The sequence below is a fragment of the Pipistrellus kuhlii genome, unplaced genomic scaffold (assembly GCF_014108245.1).
Source record: "Pipistrellus kuhlii isolate mPipKuh1 unplaced genomic scaffold, mPipKuh1.p scaffold_m20_p_18, whole genome shotgun sequence".
Classification (NCBI taxonomy): domain Eukaryota; kingdom Metazoa; phylum Chordata; class Mammalia; order Chiroptera; family Vespertilionidae; genus Pipistrellus; species Pipistrellus kuhlii.
The window spans coordinates 3,056,271-3,076,255 of NW_023425493.1; the positions used below are offsets into that span (position 1 = coordinate 3,056,271).

Consider the following 19,985-nt stretch of genomic DNA (forward strand, 5'->3'; position numbering starts at 1 on the left):
TTGATAGAAGCTACAGTATAGGTAAAACTTGGAAAATTATGCTAAATGGCCCTGGCTGGTAGTGGTTAGAGTGTTGGCCTATGCACCAAAGGGTCTCAGGTTCAATTCCCTGCCAAGGGCACATCCCTGGGTTACAGGTTCAGTCCCCGACCCCAGTCGGAATGAAAGTTGAAGGCAACCAACTGATGTGTCTCATCTATGTTTCTCTCTTCCCCTCGCTCCCTTCCACTCTCTCAAAAAAAATCAATGGAAAGAATATCCTCAGGTGAGGGTCAACAAAACAAACAAACAAAAATTATGCTAAGTGAAGGAAACCAGTCACTAAAGAGCACATATTACACAATTCCATTTATAATAAATGTTCCGAATAGCAAATCCGTATGGACAGAAAGTTTCCTAGACAGGAAAGGTGGTAAGAAAGGCGAGTGACTGCTAATGAGTATAGGATTTCCTTGGGCAGTGTTAGAAATGCTTGAAATTAATTGTGATGCTCACACAACTCTCTGAATATACTAAAACCCCATTGAATTAATACACTTTTTTTCCTTGATTTTATTTTTAAATATATTTTTATTGGTTTCAGAGAGGAAGGGAGGAGAGAAAAATAGAAACATCAGTGATGAGAGAGAATCGTTGATCAGCTGCCTCCTACACACATTACATTGGCAATCAAGCCCACAACCTAGGCATCTGCCCTGACTAGGAATTGAACTGTGACTTTTTGGTTTATGACCAATGCTCAACCACTGAGCCACACCGGCTGGGTGAATTGTACACTTTGAATGTTGAATTATATCTCAATAAAATTACTATAAAAATTCTAAAATATTTTAATAAATAAAATATTTAGATGCAGTAATGAAGTCATGCAAATCAGATGTTTAGTTCTCTACCACAAGATACAGAAGAAGTATTTCTGAGTCTTTATAGCACACGTTAAGCTAATTAACATTTTTTTAAATTCTCAGAATAAAATTCCCAGTGGTGAGTGAAGCAATAGTCATTGTGTCAGTAATAATGTATGTTCATATATATTATTATACATGGTGGGGGTCTGGAGAAGGCGCTGTGTATAAATTAATCAAGAGTCCAGATATGAAACATAATTTTGGAAGGCATTTTGGGGAGCCAGAGAAAACTTAGCTAAAGAAACCAAGTTCTCCTGTATCTCTGGACCCCTTGCTTTTTATTAACACAACTTGTCGTAAGGCACGATATATATATAATCTCAAAGGCCAAGTTTGATATACAGAATCCATTGTCAAATTGGAGGAACTGCCTTTAGCTGTTCAGGTGTTTGGCCAGTAGGAGGCAATAACATGTAGATTAAAATGCTCTCAGCTGTCTGGCAGCAAGCAATCATTTATGCATCCTTTTCAGGTTTGGGGAAATGCCCTCAGCCATCTCCAGATGATTCAGCCCTGCTGACATGCTGGAATTAGCTTCTGGCAATACATTGTCTATGAATGTAACTAGAACACTAACATTCTCATCTTAATAAGTGAAAATTTAAGAGGTTAAGATGATGATACATACCTCTTGGGACTTTTTTCCTGCTCTCTATAAATGAGCAGGTAGTAACAGCCTCGTTGACTAGCTAGATGGGTTTATTCAGTATTCAGTTCAAAGAGCAGGAGATCCTCTGAGAGACTATGGGAAGTGGCAGCTGCGCCCCTTCCCTCCTCTGAGGCTCGGCCGTGTCTTGCAGCTCCCGCTACTTCCACTGGAAGCTGAACCTGTGCGTCATTCTGCTGATCCTGGTCTTCCTGGTGCCTTTCTACATCGGCTACTTCATTGTGAGCAACATCCGCCTGTGTGAGTGTTGGACCCTCGGGAGCTGTAGTCTGGGGCCACCTCCCACACCGCATCTTAAAGGGCTGGCACAAAATAAATATTGAATAAACGATTAGGGTATTTGTCCTGTCACAGATCTGGTTCTGTTACTATCAGATCATCTCCCTTAACTCAACCCACAGCTTAATTTCAGCCAAGTTTCTCTTAAAGTGGTAAGGATGCGTTCTCTAAAAATTACATTGTTCCATCCCTCATTTGCCAAGTGAACAAGCCAGCCAAATATAAATTAGTGTTATCCCATAGCTTTTAAGTAGAGCAAGCTCTTTAGCCTGTATCTGTTTAACCTTCGTCTTGTCTCCTCCCTCTCAGTGCACAAACAGCGGCTGCTTTTCTCCTGCCTCTTATGGCTGACTTTTATGTATTTCTTCTGGAAACTAGGAGATCCATTTCCCATTCTCAGCCCAAAACACGGTGAGTGCGTATGTGTTGAGGGGAGAAAAGGAATGGGTTATTTATAATTTTCTGATATTTAAAAAAAAATCATTTTTAAAACTTCTGATTGTGAGAAATATAGCAAATTAAGTCTCTAAAAGTTTTCTGGTTTTGAACCAAATTGTCCCTCCATCCTAAGAGGTGCCAAATGCCAGTTTTTCCTTTCAGAAAGAGGCTTTTGAGCTTAGGGTAGTGAATACACTTCAAGGGAGTAAGGAGGGGACAAAGGTGTCTTTAACTCCAGTCTCCTGATACTATATGTGATCATGGGACTATATTTGTATGTGTATTTGGGGTGGGATGTCCATAAGCTTTTACCAGATTCCCAAAAGGGTCTGTGGCCACTGCTAACATAAGGCTAAAGATTCTCTTCAGGGGGTATATGGATTTGGGGAAAGAGCAGTGACATAAAACACAATTAGTGAAAATAGAAAACTTTCTAAGAAACAGTATCTCTCTTCACACAAGGAAGCTCATTTTAAATCCAGGAAGAGGTCACGAACAGTCCTAATTTCAAACAAAAATGTCTTGACTAACAAATTCTTCCAGAACTACTTCACAAATACATATACAGATTTACCTAAAATCAATTAGAGAGCTCACCTGTAATAAACATACCAGAGCTTTTATACTGGAGCTTTTAAACTATATGTGTAGCCCTTGTCAGTTTGCTCAGTGGTTAGAGCGTTGGCCTGCAGATGGAAGGGTCCCAGGTTTGATTCTGGTCAAGGCTACATGCCCAGGTTGCAGGATCGATCCCCAGTAGAGGGTATGCAGGAGGCAGCCGGTCAATGATCCTCATCATTGATGTTTCTATCTCTCCCTTCCTCTCTGAAAATCTATAAAATTATATATATATAGCATCGTAGAAGTACCACAGGACTAAACCTGAAAAAACCCACTGAAGTCATCACCTGCCACTTAGGACTGTGACATCAGGGACCAGACCATTGAACCTGTGTCCCAGGTGCTGTTGTTATTCCCACATATTGTAGTTACGAATGCATTTGAGGTTTCACACGGCAGGTGAATTTGATGCAGCCTCGGGAACAGTCAGACCTTGCCTTCGAGGAAATCTAAAGAACTTTTGGCTTTCCTCCAATTCCGCAGTATAAGGAGCATGCTAGGAAGGGGTTAGCATAATGAATGAGCCAGGCCTAGGATCTGCCTCTCCCCATGCTTCCTTCCGTGTCTCCTCGTTTCCTGTGCCAGGGATTTGGAAGAGGGAGGTTATGAGACTCCTGCAGGAGGAACAGAGGAAATGTGCAGCTTTTAAAAGCATGTGCAACATCATAAACAACTGTATATTTTATAAACTATTTTGAAATGTTAAATAACATTAAAGAAGGCCAAAAAAGTTAAACACCAGCCTACCAAAAACATTCAAACTCAACTTGGCGTACAAGACGCTCTGTGGCCTGACTTTCTCTGTGTCTGCCCTCCAGCCCTCGAAGTTTCTGGAGCTGTTCTATCAACCTGGAAACCCTCCCCCCTGTCTACCTGGGAAATGCTGATTTATTCTCTCAATAGTCAACTCTCGTCTGTTCCTTTGGCCTTCATTAGAGAATACTGATTGCTCCCATCTCAATGTACTTATATAAAATGTATAATTGTTTTTTTACTTCCTCATTCACCTATGAGTTCCCTGAGATCAGAAACTACATTTATCTTTGTATCTTTAGTGCCTAGCGAGCAACCTAGCACATAGCATTTATCACCTGTTTATTGAATCAGTGAATGAAAAAAAGTTTAAGTCTTGCCAAGGTAGTAGATGAACTCATTCACCTATGAGTTCCATGAGGTCAGAAAGTACATCTTATTATCTTTCTATCAGGAAAGTAACTAATGCTCTGGATAGGAATTTAGGGTGTGATAATAGAGTAAGTGTGCCCATGTCAGTGTAGGGAAAGGTTTGGAGAAGGGAGATGCTGATAAGATAGCTCTCATATAAACTATCCTAGCGAATAAATAGAGAATATGCAAATTAACCATCACACTCAACATGGTGGTGCCCACAGCAGAGGTGGGGTTTCCATAACACAAGATGGCTGTGCCCACAGCAGAGACGAGGGTTTCCATAACAAGATGGCTGCGCCCACAGCAGAGGTGGGGTTTCCATGGCTGCGCCCACAGCAGAGGTGGGGTTTCTGTAACACAAGGTGGCTGCGCCCACAGTGGGGGCTGAGTTCCCGTAACGAGCCTTAAGGAGCAGTCAGCGAGGACCTGAGTCTGCGTGATGCTGGGCCGGAGCAGGGGACCTGAGCCTGCGCCCCCCCACCTGGTGGGGCTTGACGGGGGACCTTAGGCCATGCCCCCCACCCTGGTGCCAGGCCAGGGACCTAAGGCTGCGCCCCCACCCGGCAGGGCTTGATGGAGGCGGAGCCTGCTGGGTCTGGGTCTCACAGATTTTGAGGTGCCTTGGGTGGATGGGGACTTGACTCTGGGTCCCACAGAGCACCCCAGACTCTGACAGGAGGAAGATTTTCATATATATTTTACTAATTTTCTTCATCTTTGACACTTCTATTATAGAAAAAGGGAAAATAGCAATATTAAAATATTTCCCCCAATTAATCACCTTTTAATGTGCACCAATATCAGGCCACTAGTATCAAACCACAGAGAGGTGAATTTGTTTCAAATTTGTGATATTAGAAACGAGGGACAGGAGCTATAAAAGGACCCCAGGCTGCTTACAGTGACAGCACAGTAAGCAGCTGTACCTTAGCTAACGGTAAATTAATGTTTTTGCCTGTTTCTAGGGATCTTGTCCATAGAACAGCTCATCAGCCGCGTGGGTGTGATCGGTGTGACTCTCATGGCTCTTCTTTCTGGATTCGGTGCTGTCAACTGCCCGTACACCTACATGTCCTACTTCCTCAGGTAATGAGAGCTCGCTCTCGTTTCTTTCTTCCTCTTCTTCCTGAACACAAATGTCATACCATGCCGCCATCATTAATACTTAAATATCAGACTTATTAACTCTGTCTTTTTATTCTTTTCCTCTGTCCTTATGGGCATTGGCCTAGCAATCTTTCTAAATAAGTCTTATTACTTATATTGCTTGCCCTTATTTGTCCTACATTATTTATTTTAATGACAATTTCAATTTGACCCTCTCCACCCCTTTCCCCACCCCTTTTTAAAGACACAGTGGACAGTAATGTGAGCTAATCCCAACGAATTAGTTCCTCCCAAAAGTGGAACAGACAATGCCAAGTTAAAACTGTGCTCACATGTGCATCTTAAATGTCACTGGCTGAAAGCTAAGAAAGACTAACGGACATCTAATTCCCTTCCATTGTCCTGAGACCCGGGAGTATTAGCTATAGAAAAGGACAACATTTGTGCTCATTTTCATTTTCTCTGGAAAAAGTTCTTGAATTGCTGGGTAACAATTGAGGTATATGTGTTTCTCCAGCTGCCTTGTGTTATGCCCAAGGACGGGACCCCAAAACATTGCTAGCAGTTTGTGCTTATTATAGGAATGTGACGGACGTCGACATCCTCGCCCTGGAGCGGCGACTGCTCCAGACCATGGACATGATCATCAGCAAAAAGAAAAGGTAAGAGAGCAGCTCATTAAACAACTTGAACGGTTAGAATTTCTCAACAAGAAATGTTACTGTGCATTGGTGCTAACGGGGAATTTCATCTTACTCATTTCCATTGTAAGTTCACGTATGATCAAAGACAGTGTCTAGTCCTGTGTGAAAGAAAATTTTCAAATACAGTCATACTTCCTGCCTTTTGATCAATTCTCTTGCGATGAAATATTGGAATAACTTATAATTGAAGGCATTCTACATTGGATGTTTTAAAAGTCTATTATCCTGAATGTTTACGAACTTTTTCATGCCTGTCTTCAACCTTTTCAACTTCCTTTTTCTTAACTACTTAAAAAAAAATTCTTCAGGTCTTCAACTATTGTTATTGTTTTATTATTTTAAAAGCATGTTTAAACTGTATGTTTTCAAAGTGGCATTTCTTGGTAAAAGCATAAGCTCTAGACTCAGACTGTCTGAATTGAATCCTTGGCCTACAACTCACAGTGACCTTAAACTAGGTACTCTTCTCCTTATGTCTTGGTTTCCTCATCTGTAAAAGAGATAATAATAGTGAACTGACATGTAAAGGAATTAGAACAATGAGTTATAATTCATAGCTAAAGAAAACTATAGAACTTATTAGTAACCTGCAGAATAACCGTTTGGTTTTAATACTTTGCCTTCATTTATTATTCACATATCTATTTACTTAGTAATTATAGAAAGCCTAGTTTACTCCAGGCTGTGCTAAAGGCTGAATATACATAGAAATACAGAGGTGAGCAGGGTACTCAGTCTCTGCCTTCATGAAGCTTGTTAGTCCACTGTCTTTATTCAAGTCATTATTGCCCATGTAACAATGGTGACAGGTTTTAAACTGCATGAGTGATTTTTCATTCATGTTCCTTCCTTCAACACCTTTTTATAGTGAGACCCAAGGTCAAGTCAAAGAAGTCTTAATGTAAGAAATAACAATAGACATTCGAATGATAGAGGCCCAGATTCACCAACCAATTACTAGGATATTAAAAGCAGATACACGTAGGGATACATTTATTTACTTAAATGTTTTGTTTTTATTTATTCTATATAATTGATTTTACATGAATGAGTATGAATGCAAATTTTAAAAACATAATAAAAACAACAGTATTCAATATTAGAAGACATTTATATAGAAACAATACTATTTTGATTCCTAAGAACATTCTCCCTTTTACTATATTTCTTTTATTCATACCGAGATGAATATAAAGTCATTACCCATGTCAAGTGTGGATGTGTACTTGTAAGCCTTGTGACTAGTTCTGGTGGGTCATTGGCTCTGATGTACCCCTACTGACCTTGTCTGAGGATCCGGGGTGGTTTGGGCCCTGCGATCAGTCTTATTAATTTGAGTGGCTCTCAGGTGAACCAGCCTCCTAACCTGACAGTTACCACAGCTGTGTATGCAGGGCAGCCGCCAGGCAGACTGACAGCTGGCATGGTAATACAGAGCCCCTGGGGTTCATACAATGTCCTTGTTATTTACCAAAATATAGAAGAGCTGTTCTCACAAACACATGCTGCCTTCCAATTTAACAGTAGAGGTCCATAGTGCGGTGACATACAAGAAAAATAACATCTGTTAGAAACTAAAAGCTGATGGTTGAAAATGGAGACAGGAGAAAGGTATACTGTCTTCTCACACGGAACACTGAATATAGATGAGCTCTATTTAGGAAACATTCATCGAAAACTAGTTCAGCCCAGGCTGGTGGGCTCAGTGGTTAGAGCATTGACCCACAGATCAAAGGGTCATGGGTTCGATTCCCAGTCAAGGGCACATATCTCTGGTGCAGATTCAATCCCTGGCCCCCATCAGGGTATGAATGGGAGGCAACCAATCGATGTGTCTCTCTCACTTTGATGTTTTTTTGTTTCTCTACCTCCCTCTCTCCCCCTCCTTCTCTCTCCTCCTCCCTCCTCTCTTCTACTCTAAGTCAATAGAAAAAATACCCTCAACTGAGGATTACGTAAAAATAAAAAACTAGTTCAGATAGAGTGACCATAGTGATATAGTGATCAAGCCTTTGAGCTTTCTTCTGCTTGAGAGAATTAATGATTCATTTTGCTTTGTCCTTTTGTTGACTTAGATATTAAAGCTTTTGTTTTGGTAACTTATGATATAGTCTCTGTTCACAAAGTAGTAGTACAATTTTGAAATTAGGGTTTTGTAGGAGATAGAAAATATAGCTGTGCAACTACACCGTGGCATAATGAAAGAACTTGAACTAAATCTCGTTCCTATTAGCTTGCTAAGAGGTCTTGAGCAATACTCATTTGTAGAATGCCAGTGGGCCCCTTTCTACCCACGGTATTTCACATAGCTTGTGACATACAAAAGAAACTAGAGTCTATACCATGTAAAAGTTATGAAAGAAAAATCTTAACCTCTATCCTGGATATTTTGGTTTCTCTTGAAAATGTGTAGCGATCTGGAAAAGATGCATATTCTCCTGTGGAATGCCAACTCCAGCCACAGCTGCTGTCAGACATAGCAGAGGAGCCCAGCCAGAGCGGCTCAGGGGCTGAGTGTCCACCTGTGAGCCAGGAGGTCACGGTTCCATTCCCGCTCAGGACACATGCCCGGGCTGCAGGCTCAACTCCAGTGTGGGGCGCACCAGAGGCAACTGATCAATGACATTTCCATCTCTTTCTCCCCCTCCCTTCCTCTCTGAAACCAATAAAAATAAAGTAAATAAAATTTTAAAACACCATCATAGAGGAAATTTCCAAGAATGGCACTATATAAAGATTTCAAGCAATTCCTTCAATAGAAAGTCATAAAAACTAAAAATGATTAAAAACAAATATGTGAAGGGCCTGGAAAATAACCAGAGAGGCAGAGATTTGAGAAGGGTCTCAGGTACCTGCCTGTGTGTGGCTTGTTTGCCTGGGGTGCTTTTCAGCCCCGCCCACCCTCCAGCATCCACTCATGCATACAGGTCAATAGAGTTCAAATCAGCACAGTGACTGGACATCTAAAAGGACATTTCTGAAAGCAAGGGAAATGCAGAAGGATAGGATCTAGAATCTACATACAAACTCTGCCCAAATCTCTGCCTCATCATTAAAAATACATATGCAAAGTAAACCCCAGACAGCCCAAGAGAACTAGAAGGGGGTTTACCCAGACACGGATTTGCCGGTCCACAAGGGTTACATGCTGTGTGGTTCTACTTACATACACCTTTGAAGTGAGACAATGGAAATGGAAAACAGTCGTGGTTGACGGGGCTTAGAGGGGCTGGAGGTGGGAGGGAGTGTGCTGTACAGGGGCAGCATGCGTGATCCTTGTCGTCATGGAGATTTCTGTGCCTTGACTGTCAGTGTCACACCCTGGTTGTAATACTGTACTATAAATGTGCAAGTTGTTTCCATTGGGGAAAGCATGGGCTCTCTCTCTTATTTTACAACCACATGTGAACCTAAAATTTTATCAAAATAAAATGTTTAATTAAAAAAGGAAAGCATGCCCTGGCTGGTGTGGCTCAGTTGGTTGAGCGTCATCCATGCCCCGAAAGGTCGCCGGTCCCGTTCCCAGCCAGGGCACATGCCCAGGTTGTTTGTTCAGCCCCAGGTGGGAGTGCATGGGTGGGTCTTCAACCAGCTGACGTTTCCCTCTCATATCAGTGGCTCTCTCCTTCCCTCCCTCCCTCTCTCTCTCTCTCTCTCTGCAAAGAAAAAAAAACTTTAAAAGTTTTGTTAAAATACAGAGAGAGGGAGGAAAATAGCCTGGCCAGGTGAGGGTGGGTTAGTTGTTTGTTCGCCAAAAATGTTGCAAGTTCGGTTCCGAGACAGGGCACATACTAGGTTTCAGGTTGGATCACCTGTTGGGTATATGCAGGAGGCAACCAATTGCAGTTTCTCTCTCCCTAACTCCCTTCTTCCCTCTCTCTCTCTCTCTCTCTCCCCCTCTCTCCTCCCTGTTTCTCTCTCTCTTCCCCTCTCTCTCAAATCAATTAACACATCTTCGGGTAAGGATTTAATAATAAATTAAGAAAAGAAAAGCAGTTGCTGACTTCCCACCAGAAAGCAGTGTGGTAGCACATTTAACCCACAGGAAACAGCCAGCCTCTTCACTGAAGACACCCGCCACACCTCAGCCCAGAGCTGGTGTTTCTCCAGATTGTGGGTTTGAAAGGCACCTGGCTAATAATAGATATGTTCTTGCTCCGGACCTGCCCCTGTTATAGAGAGAGAATAGTGATGATGGTCTGGTGGTGGTGGCGGTGCCAGGGAAGAAAAGTTCAAGGTCAAAGTCGGCCGCGTCTGTGGCACCTCCTATTGGTTTTTGTTCCTTTTACCACACCTCTGGCGTTAGTGTTCCTTTTTCTTTTTTGAATATATTAACATATATTTTTATATGCAGTGTATTTGATAAAAAGAAAGTTAGTTTAGAGGCAAATGATAAAAATGAAAGTGAATTGTTAAAACAAGGCCAGGCTTGTCAGGGTGCAGCCAGCTCTCACTTCTAGTGGCCCTGCCTCTGCCTGCGGGGGCCCCTGCGTGTCAGCCAGTCCCACTCGCAGCCAGGCACGGTGTGGGCTGTGCTGTGAGCACCAGGGCCCAGGAAACTAGCAGTGGCTCTGTGCGCCCTCTCCCATCCTCTCCCTCAGTCCGGCAGGGCAAGCTTCTGAGTGGGCGAGAGACCTTCCTATGTGCACACTTGCTCCAGCTTTCCCGGCTGTGAAAATGGGGAAGCAGGGGGGTGAGTCTTGTCAAGTCAGAATCTCCCAGGTCTGAGCCGCTTCTTGCTCATCAGGTACATCCCCAGCAGTGCTGGCCGAGGGGGTGTGGTTAGGGGAGAGGCAGAGGACCCGGTTGGAGCTGTGTTCCAGCCCAGCAGGGCCTTTTAGAGGAATGGCTAAGTCAGCGTGGCCAGCACACCTAATGCTCTTTACTGTTAATGCTGTTTTAACCAATAGCTTAAAAATGTCGCCCATAGAACTACCATTTGGTATTTAGTCCCATTGGTACATTTGCATAAATACCAGCCTACTTCCCCCTCAGCACTTCTGTCTCGTCTCCCAAAAATTTTCCCGAGTTAAATTTTTCTTTAGTTCTACTACGCTACTTGTATTAGATTCATGCTGGTTTATTTTAGGCCTGTAGGCTTTGACCCATTTATATACTCATGATCTCAGTTTTCTTCACAAAAACTGTTTTTGTTGTTTTTAAATATATTCTGTTTCAGAGAGGAAGAGACAGTGAGAGAGAGAGAGAGAAACATCAATGATAAGAGAATCCTTGATCGGCTGCCTCCTGCATGCCCCCTACTAGGGATTGAGCCCACAACCTGTGGAACATGCCCTTGACAGAAATCAAACCCAGGACCCTACAGTCCGCAGGCCAAAGCTCTATCCACTGAGCCACACTGGCTACGGCCAAAGACCCTGTTCTTCTGTTTGTTGTACTGGGCTGAGGAAACTAGAAGTGGCTTTGTGCGCGCTCTCGCACTGCCTCTCCCCCATTGGTACTGTACTTTAAATAGTTTCCCCATGTGTATAGTCGGGAAAGCTGGAGCAGGTATGTACATAAGAAGGCCTGTCTCACCCATGTAAAAGTGACTTCAGCTTACCGTGCTGGACTGAGGGAGCCGCAGTGGAGAGAGGGCGCACAGAGCCGTTCCTGGTGTCCTCAGTGTGGGCCGAGCAGCTCCCGCTGAGGCAGCCACTGCAGACCCGAGGCCCAGAGGAAGGCGGAGTGAGCTTCCTGTTAGCGGACTCAGGGGAGGACAGTGGAGTTAGAGGGGAGGGATGGCGTTTAGAAGAGTCCAGGTTTGTGTGACTGCTGGGTCTTTCTTCCTATCCATAGAGGAGGAAATGAAAACCCTTAGGGCTCACAGCTTCTGAGTGGCGGATCAGTCCTCACATGTATTCCCTACTCCCCACTCCACGCTCCTCGCCCAGGCCACATCGCCCCGGGGCGCGCAGTCTCCCCTCAGCCATAAGGTGGGGAGCAGGGACCCCCCGAGCTGCCTCCTTCCCTGAGCACCTCAGCAGGAGGAGCGGCAGGCCTGAGACTAGGTGGGTGGGAATGACTGAGGGCTCATGCTTCCTTGCCGAGTTGTTATTTGGGAATTTGTTTGTTTTTCATTCCAGGATGGCAATGACTCGGAGAACCATGTTCCAGAAGGGGGAGGTGCATAACAAGCCGTCGGGATTCTGGGGGATGATAAAGAGCATCACCACTTCCGCTCCAGGAAGCGAGAGTATCCTCCTCCCTCGGCTTGATCCTTTCCCCGGTTCCGTGTGACCCTCAGCATTAGTCTCTCAGGCGCGCAGCACAGCGAGCGGGCGCTGCAGGCGTCACTGCCGAGGGCTCCTCCCAGTAAGTCTGGGCCCCAGGGCGCCCTCCGTTCCCTCTCTCAGCTCCGGCCCGGGGCAGGAGGAAAGGAGCATTGGCATAGCCTCTCCCAAGGCAGCTGGCTGTGCCCAGGGTCCAGCTGGCAGGCTCAGAGCCATCTTTCCAATCCCCAAGATGATCCTCACATCATGGGCTGAAGGGTCCTGACAAGTGAGTCTTCCGGTTTACAGATGAGAAACAGACTCAGAGGCAGGTGTCACGCGGTGGTTTGTGGCAGAGACGGAGCGGGACTGTGGGCTCCCTTTCCTGGCCCTGCGGCTGCACTGCCCTGTTTCCCAGCTCTGAGCACCGAGGGCAGCACGCACGCTCCCCACGGGGATGGTTTGTCTGGAACGCCAGGGGGACCCATTTCTTACGCAGTCAGTTCCCTAAACGAATTCCAAGCAGCTCTGTATCTCCAGTGACTTTTTGGTCTAAAGATCAAGGAGGTTGGGTTAACGGATTATTCTTGGCCCTGCTGGTTAGTGTTAAACCAATTCCCACATTGAGGGGCCACATCTCCTTGTGACTCTCCGGCTATTAGGTCAACACTTTGGGGACCCAGCACTGAGGTAGCATAATCCAGCTTCTCTGCCTGGGGAAGCACACACTGCCTTTTGTTCACCTGGAGGAAGAGGATGTGGCCTGTTCTTGTTATAAATGACTAAATGTAAGCACATGGAAAAGTTTCTATGGTTTGTTGGCTGCATCGTGCCAATAGCGGCCACTACTGAGGAAGGCCCTGTGGGCTGACCTGTGAGGCCGTGGGAAATCTCAGCAGAAGGAAGATGGAGGTTAAAGTCGGTGCTCTTTCAGAAGGGCGTTTTTACTGTTCTTATGACATAAAATTCCACAGAAGCAAAAGTTGAAGATGAAGCTATCTTAGTGACAGTCAACTCAACAAAAGCACCAGGATTCTCTAACTTCTCGGGGCCTGTTTTCCTAACCGGAGAGAAGAGGAGGGTGGCCTGGCTGATCTGGAAAGGGGCACAGTGTTATGGGAAGAGCAGGCCTGCAGTAGGACGGATCTGGCTTTGCATCCACGCCTGTTAGCTGTGTGCTTCCAGCAAGTTATTTGACTCTGAGCTTTACTTTCCTCATCTGCAAAATGGGTAATAACACCTAGCTCATGCGATTTTTGTGAGGATAATAGAAGATCATGTCTCTAAATCCTAAGCTGTATTAAAAGTTAGTAAAGATTAACTCAGCCAATGTGGCTCATCGACCCTGTGATCCTATTCTAGGACTATATCCTAAGAACCCCAATGCCCCCATCAGGAAGAATGTCGGCACCCCTCTTACTGAAGCATTATTTACCATAGCTAAGATCTGGAAGCAGCCCAGGTGCCCATCGGTAGATGAGTGATTAAGTAGCGGTGGTACATACACCATGGGATACTGTGCAGCTGTACAAAATGAATGAGCTCTCACCCTTTGAGACAGCATGGAGGGACCTGGAGAGTATTATGCTGAGTGAAATAAGCCAGTCAGCTAAGACAAGTATCACACAATTTCACTCCTATGTGGAATCTAATTAACAAAATAAACTGATGAGCAAAATGTACTGAGTGGCCACATTATTATGATCTCTGAAGGCATAATAATCTGGTCACTCAGTGTATATCCTATACAATAAAAGGCTAATATGCAAATTGTCCCCTCTACCAGGAGTTTGACCAGCAGGCAGGCCAGCCAACCACCCATGTCCCCTCCCCCTGGCCAGGCTGGCCGGACCCCACCTATGCCACACACATACACACACACACACACACACTGAGTGGCCAGATTCTTATGTGTTCAGAGATCATAATAATCTGGCCACTCAGTGTAGATCCAGAGGCATGGATGCATGGAATAGACTGACAGATCTCAGAGGGAAGGGGGTGGAGGGAGTCGGGGAGAGAATAACCATAGAATTTGTGTGCTATGTGCACAGCCCATGGACAGGGACAATGGTATGGTGAAAGCCTTGGGTGGAGCAGGGGTGGGGTGCAGGGGAGCAAGGGCGGGGGAGAAATGGGGACTTCTGTAATAGTGATGTAACAGGAAATTGAAAATCTAGGCAGTTCCTAGAATCCACACTATAGGAGAAACCAAAAAATGTGCTTTCTATCTTTTGAAACTTCTATGTGGTTTAAACCTTGATGCCTATTCTGTGCCAGATCTTAACCTTATTCAGCAGGAAGTGGATGCTTTGGAAGAACTAAGCAGGCAGCTTTTTCTGGAAACAGCTGATCTACATGCTACCAAGGTACAGAGCAAGGGAAGGGAAGTGTGCTTCTGTCAGTGTGATCAGCGTGAGAACAAGACTCAATGCCTTTTGGTGTCCTCTACGGCCAGTCAGTGCAAGAGACACTCCACAGCTTCACTGTTAGCCATGGAGCATTAGAAGTCAGCACCCTCCATGACATTGCTCCTCCCACTAGCAAAACCCCTAATGGAAGGCTCAGTAATGGGAAGCAGGGGGTAGTCAGAAGAGGCTTTCAGTATCGAGGAAGGTGACACACAAACCTTACCCCCTAGCCCCCAACTCGCCCCCTTTACCCCACACCCACCCCGACCCGGGATCAGGATGGCAGCTCCTGATTGCTCTTCATTCCCTTACAAGTCAGTTGTAGGGTAGAAGCAGTAAGACACGTTTCGGCCATGGCCCAGCCCCATTTTAATGGTGCAGAACAAGAGTGATCTACGGGCAAGAAGTAACTCTTCTGCTTATACCTAAAATGCATCACAATTTAAATTCGCAGAAATCTCTTCCTTAAAGTTGTTCCAACTATTTTAATCCTTTTTGAGGGTCACTCTACCGGAGTAGCCCCAGAGGACCATGTGAACAGAAGCCTTGGGGACAGATCTATAAACCTGAGCCTGAGCCTGCCTTCCCCTCCTCACTAGCTAGGTGGCCTTGGGCAAGTTATTTAACCTCGCAGCTTCGAAGATAGTGCCTGGAGGATATTTGTCTCACCCTCTGGCTTAAAGTAGTATCCAGTGCCCACTACTATTGCTTTTTTAATATTAGTGTTACCATGTGTGGTTTTTTGTTTAGCCTGAACAAGTAGTGCATTTTTGTTATATATAAACTTACATTTTGCTGAGACTGACATGTTTTCTGTTTGTTTTCCCTCAGGAGAGGATAGAATACTCCAAAACTTTCAAGGGGAAATATTTTAATTTTCTGGGTTACTTTTTCTCTATTTACTGTGTTTGGAAAATCTTCATGGTAAGTGTATTCTCTTCACCTGTCAGAGTTCGGGTACTTTTCCCTGGTGATGGCAGGAGGAGCAAAGTGGGTTTGGTGGAGGCACTAAATCCCAGTGGAGTCAGCAGAGAAGCCGATCCTTCCTTCTCCTTTTCAGGTCGCCCAGAAAGGGAGGCTGCATTTTATTTTATTTTATTTTTAAATATACTTTATTGATTTTTACAGAGAGGAAGGAAGAGGGTTAGAGAGCTAGAAACGTCGATGAGAGAGAAACATCGACCAGCTGCCTCTTGCACACCCCCTACTAGGGATGTGCCCACAGCCAAGGTACATGCCCTTGACCGGAATCGAACCCGGAACCCTTCAGTCCACAGGCCGACGCTCTATCCACTGAGCCAAACCAGTTTTGGCTGCATTTTATTTTTATTAGTGTTGGCATAATATATATTTTTTTAATTATTTTCCTTTTAACCTATTTGTACTTTACATATAAAGTGGATTTCTTATAAGCACCATATAGTTAGGCCTTGGTTTTTTATCCAGTCTGACCATCTCTGCCTTTTAATTGGTACGTTTAGACCAGCAATCAGCCATCTGTAGCCCACAGGTGAGATCCAGCCACCACCTGCTTCTGTAAATAAAGTTTTGTTGGAACACAGCCAAGCCTATTTGTCTACACATCATCTGTGGCCTCTCTCATGCTACAATTGCAGCATTTGCCAACCCCTGGTTTTGACCAATTACATTTAATATGGTTTGCTTTAAAACAACCATAATACTACACGTTTTTTATTTGTCTCAATGTTTTCTTCCCTTTTCCCTTTTTTTCTGCCTTCTTTTGGATTAATTGGCTTTTTTCATAACTCCATTTGCTCTGCTTTGTTGACTTATTAACTGTAATTCTCTAAATCTGTAGTGATTGCTGTTAGAGCACTCAGGCAGTAACCACCGGGAACGGCCCTGGAGCTCCTTTATGCTCCTGACCTGGCTTCCTCCCCACCGGGTGGCCTCCTCCCCTCCGGGTGGCCTCCTCTCCCACCGGGTGGCCTCCTCTCCCACCGGGTGGCTTCCTCCCCACCAGGTGGCCTCCTCTCCCACCGGGTGGCCTCCTCCCCACCGGGTGGCCTCCTCTCCACCGGGTGGCCTCCTCTCCCACCGGGTGGCCTCCTCTCCACCGGGTGGCCTCCTCTCCCACCGGGTGGCCTCCTCCCCACCGGGTGGCCTCCTCCCCACCGGGTGGCCTCCTCCCCTCCGGGTGGCCTCCTCTCCCACCGGGTGGCCTCCTCCCCACCGGGTGGCCTCCTCCCCTCCGGGTGGCCTCCTCCCCTCCGGGTGGCCTCCTCTCCCACCGGGTGGCCTCCTTCCCACCGGGTGGCCTCCTCTCCCACCGGGTGGCCTCCTCCCCTCCGGGTGGCCTCCTCTCCCACCGGGTGGCCTCCTCCCCACCGGGTGGCCTCCTCTCCCACCGGGTGGCCTCCTCTCCCACCGGGTGGCCTCCTCTCCCACCGGGTGGCCTCCTGGCTCTGAGGAGTTCAGGAGGACATGCTGTCACCTGTTCCCTGTTCTCTGCACAGAAAAGAGAGAGGGACTTTGGTTTGTCGTTGTGGACAGCCAAAATAGAATTCTTACATCTGATTTAGACTGAGTCCAATTTCATTTTTAGGAGCATCCAGCAGTGAGATGTGTTATGGTGACTAATTCATTATTTTGAATCACCTTTTTGAAATAGGTGATTGTTGAACTGCTCTAATGAAAGTGTGTGTCTCTGCAGGCGACCATTAATATCGTTTTTGACCGAGTGGGAAAGACGGACCCTGTCACAAGAGGCATTGAGATCACTGTGAATTACCTGGGAATCCAATTTGACGTAAGAGCTGTATCCAAATCCTGGTTTGTTGTTCCTTTCTCTTATCTGCTGTAAATTATAATTCAGATTCTAACTCCTTCCCATGGGGACTTGGCTCTGCTTTTGTTCTTCCTGCGTGTATTTTGACATGTTCATATGCTAGATTGGTAAAAGGTATAAACATAAGTAACGGCTGGGACTTACTGTTGTCGTGTTGCTGGTTGCTGGTATTTCTAATTCTGCCTCTGCTCTGTAGCCAGCTACAACTCACCAGTTTCTCCCACCAAATACTAACATACGTCTCTCGGTGAGATCTTCAAGCACACAGCTCGCCTTTGATCCTCTGGTGGAATATTAACTACTAATTGGTGTTATGTGCTAGAACTGAGATGATTTCTACTATAAAAATTATCTTGATCAATTAATTAATGTGGACTATGCACTAAAGATGAAAACTGTAACCTGTGCACAAATTTTTGTCATCTTTCTCCCTGTTTTAGAATACCACCATCATTGAATACACTCTTGTCCTAATTTAAATGTAACATCTTTATTTGTAGACCAGTATATTTTCTCGGTGTGTAGATGGCCAATGATTCTGGCTGATCATAAGACCGTGTCATGTCCCTGTCCCCCAGGGCCTTTCGTTTTAGCTGTGCTGTGATTCTCACCAGATGGCACGCTGCCAGCAGCCAGCTCCGCTGGACACGCCCCTGGTGGCTGGATGATATGAAAACGAACCAGAGCACCTTGAGCTCCAGCCTTTAAGAACAGCTCAGAGCACACTTTTAGAAAATTGTATTGATTGGTTGATTTTAGAGAGGGTGGGGGACATTGATTTGTTGTCCTCTTATTTATGCATTCATTGGTTGATTCTTGTATGTGCCCTGACCAGGGGTTGAACCTGCAACCTTGGCTCATTGGCATTATGTTCTAACCAACTGAGCTACACAGCCAGGGCCAAACACACATTTTGGTAGACCAATCGTGTATCCTTCTTCCTTTGAAGGAGTGTGGTCTCTTTCCTTCAAGAATTACATGAATTATGCTGGGAAGTATGCTTCACTGGTATAGCATATGTGTTCTCCTCTTTTAAATTTCTGACCGGGCTGAATTTTGAGAAATGCTCTTCTCAGTCTTCTCAAGGCCGTTCAGTTGCTGGTGTGTATCCACACTCCACTGGTAACTCACTGCGCGCTCACAGCACCATTCCGAAGGGCCCCTGGAAGGCGGCAGCGAGAGCAGCTCCCCGAGCACGCACGGGGCCTCGCTGCCTCCCCCGGGAAACAGTGGCAGAGAAGGAAAGGGCGTCAGTGATTCGGATGAAGGCTGACTGCTTCCCGGAGCATGGCCGAGAATGTCTAATCCTCTTATTAAGAAAGAAAAGTTCCTTAACGTGTTGGGTGATCAGAGAACTACATTCACAGGTCATAGAAGTAATCAAGCTGCCGTTTCGTTTCCTTTTAGTCTGTGCTTTTCACTGTCACATTGAAGCTAAACCTTAGGCTTGTGTTTCTTCCGATTTATTCCTGTTGTTTTCATCACTTCACTGCACTTGACTTTCTTCTGTCCGTACGTCTTAATTTGTCTGCTAATGAAGACGCCACTGCTGTCTTCCTCCTCCTGGAGCTGTTTTCCTTGCCACTTGCTCTCTTCCCCACTTCTTTTTCCTCCCACAGGGCCTGCAGACGTTCCCTCTCAGTCACATAGCAGTCAGGGCATCCTCTTGGTTTGTTTTTTTAATCCTCACCAGAGGATATTTTTCCCATTGATTTTTTTTTTTTTTTTTTTTTTTTTTTGAGAGAGAGAGAGAGAGAGTGGGAGGGAGTGGAGGGAAGGGGGAGTGAAAGAGATAGAGAGAGGCATCAGTGTGAGACATGTGGATTGGTTGCCTCCTACACATGCCTCTATCTTGGCTGAGGATCGAACCTGCTACCCAGGATGTGCCCTGGACCAGGAATTGACTCTGCGCCCCTTTGGTGCATGGGTCAGTGGTCTAACCACCAGCCAGGCCAGAATGCATCGTTTTAATCTTCACAGCTCTCTCAACAGAGACTTAACAGATTTATCCTTTCTATTTTGGTGCAGGTGAAGTTCTGGTCCCAGCACATTTCCTTCATTCTGGTTGGCATAATCATTGTCACATCCATCAGAGGACTGCTGATCACTCTTACCAAGGTACGTTCTATCACAAATCAAAGTAATTACTCTAAGGCCATGTTCCCCGTGAGATCATTTTACCTATTTAAGATTTCTTAAACAACAGTCACAGATATTTCAAAGACAACAGCCCTGGCCCACGTGGTTCAGTTGGTTGGAGCGGTGTCCTGTGCACCGACAGTCCCTGGTTCGATTCCGTGAGGGCACATGCCAGGCTTTAGTCACTGGTAAGGGCGCGTGAGGAAGGCAACCAACCAATGTTTCTCTCTTGCTCGCTCACGTGCTCTCCCTCTCCCTTTCTCTCTCTCAAAAAATAAATAAATAAAATAAAAAATATTAAAATAAATAATAAAAGACATACAACAAAATTTTTTTTTAATTTTATTGATTTTTTTTTTACAGAGAGGAAGGAAGAGGGATAGAGAGTTAGAAACATTGATGAGAGAAACATCGATCAGCTGCCTCCTGCACACCCCCACTGGGGATGTGCCTGCAACCAACGTTTATGCCCTTGACTGGAATCAATCCTGGGACCCTTCAGTCCACAGGTTGAAGCTCT

The 19,985-nt window shown here is 45.3% G+C and overlaps 1 protein-coding gene across 6 annotated transcripts in view; it reads left to right on the top strand.

The window, feature by feature from the left end:
- The window catches only part of LOC118721757 (Golgi pH regulator), a 37,729-nt gene that overhangs the window by 16,179 nt on the left and 1,565 nt on the right, over window positions 1–19,985 (top strand). The window contains exons 4-12 of one of the 6 annotated variants that reach the window (XM_036443042.2): window positions 1,709–1,815; window positions 2,164–2,265; window positions 5,049–5,169; window positions 5,772–5,852; window positions 11,981–12,090; window positions 14,387–14,475; window positions 15,349–15,441; window positions 17,192–17,287; window positions 19,355–19,444. In XM_036443042.2, coding sequence (XP_036298935.1) covers window positions 1,709–1,815; window positions 2,164–2,265; window positions 5,049–5,169; window positions 5,772–5,852; window positions 11,981–12,090; window positions 14,387–14,475; window positions 15,349–15,441; window positions 17,192–17,287; window positions 19,355–19,444 — 889 coding nt within the window. The remainder of the gene's footprint in view (window positions 1–1,708; window positions 1,816–2,163; window positions 2,266–5,048; window positions 5,170–5,771; window positions 5,853–11,980; window positions 12,091–14,386; window positions 14,476–15,348; window positions 15,442–17,191; window positions 17,288–19,354; window positions 19,445–19,985) is intronic. The other 5 variants (XM_045582960.1, XM_036443044.2, XM_036443043.2 and 2 more) reach the window with 5 other exon arrangements.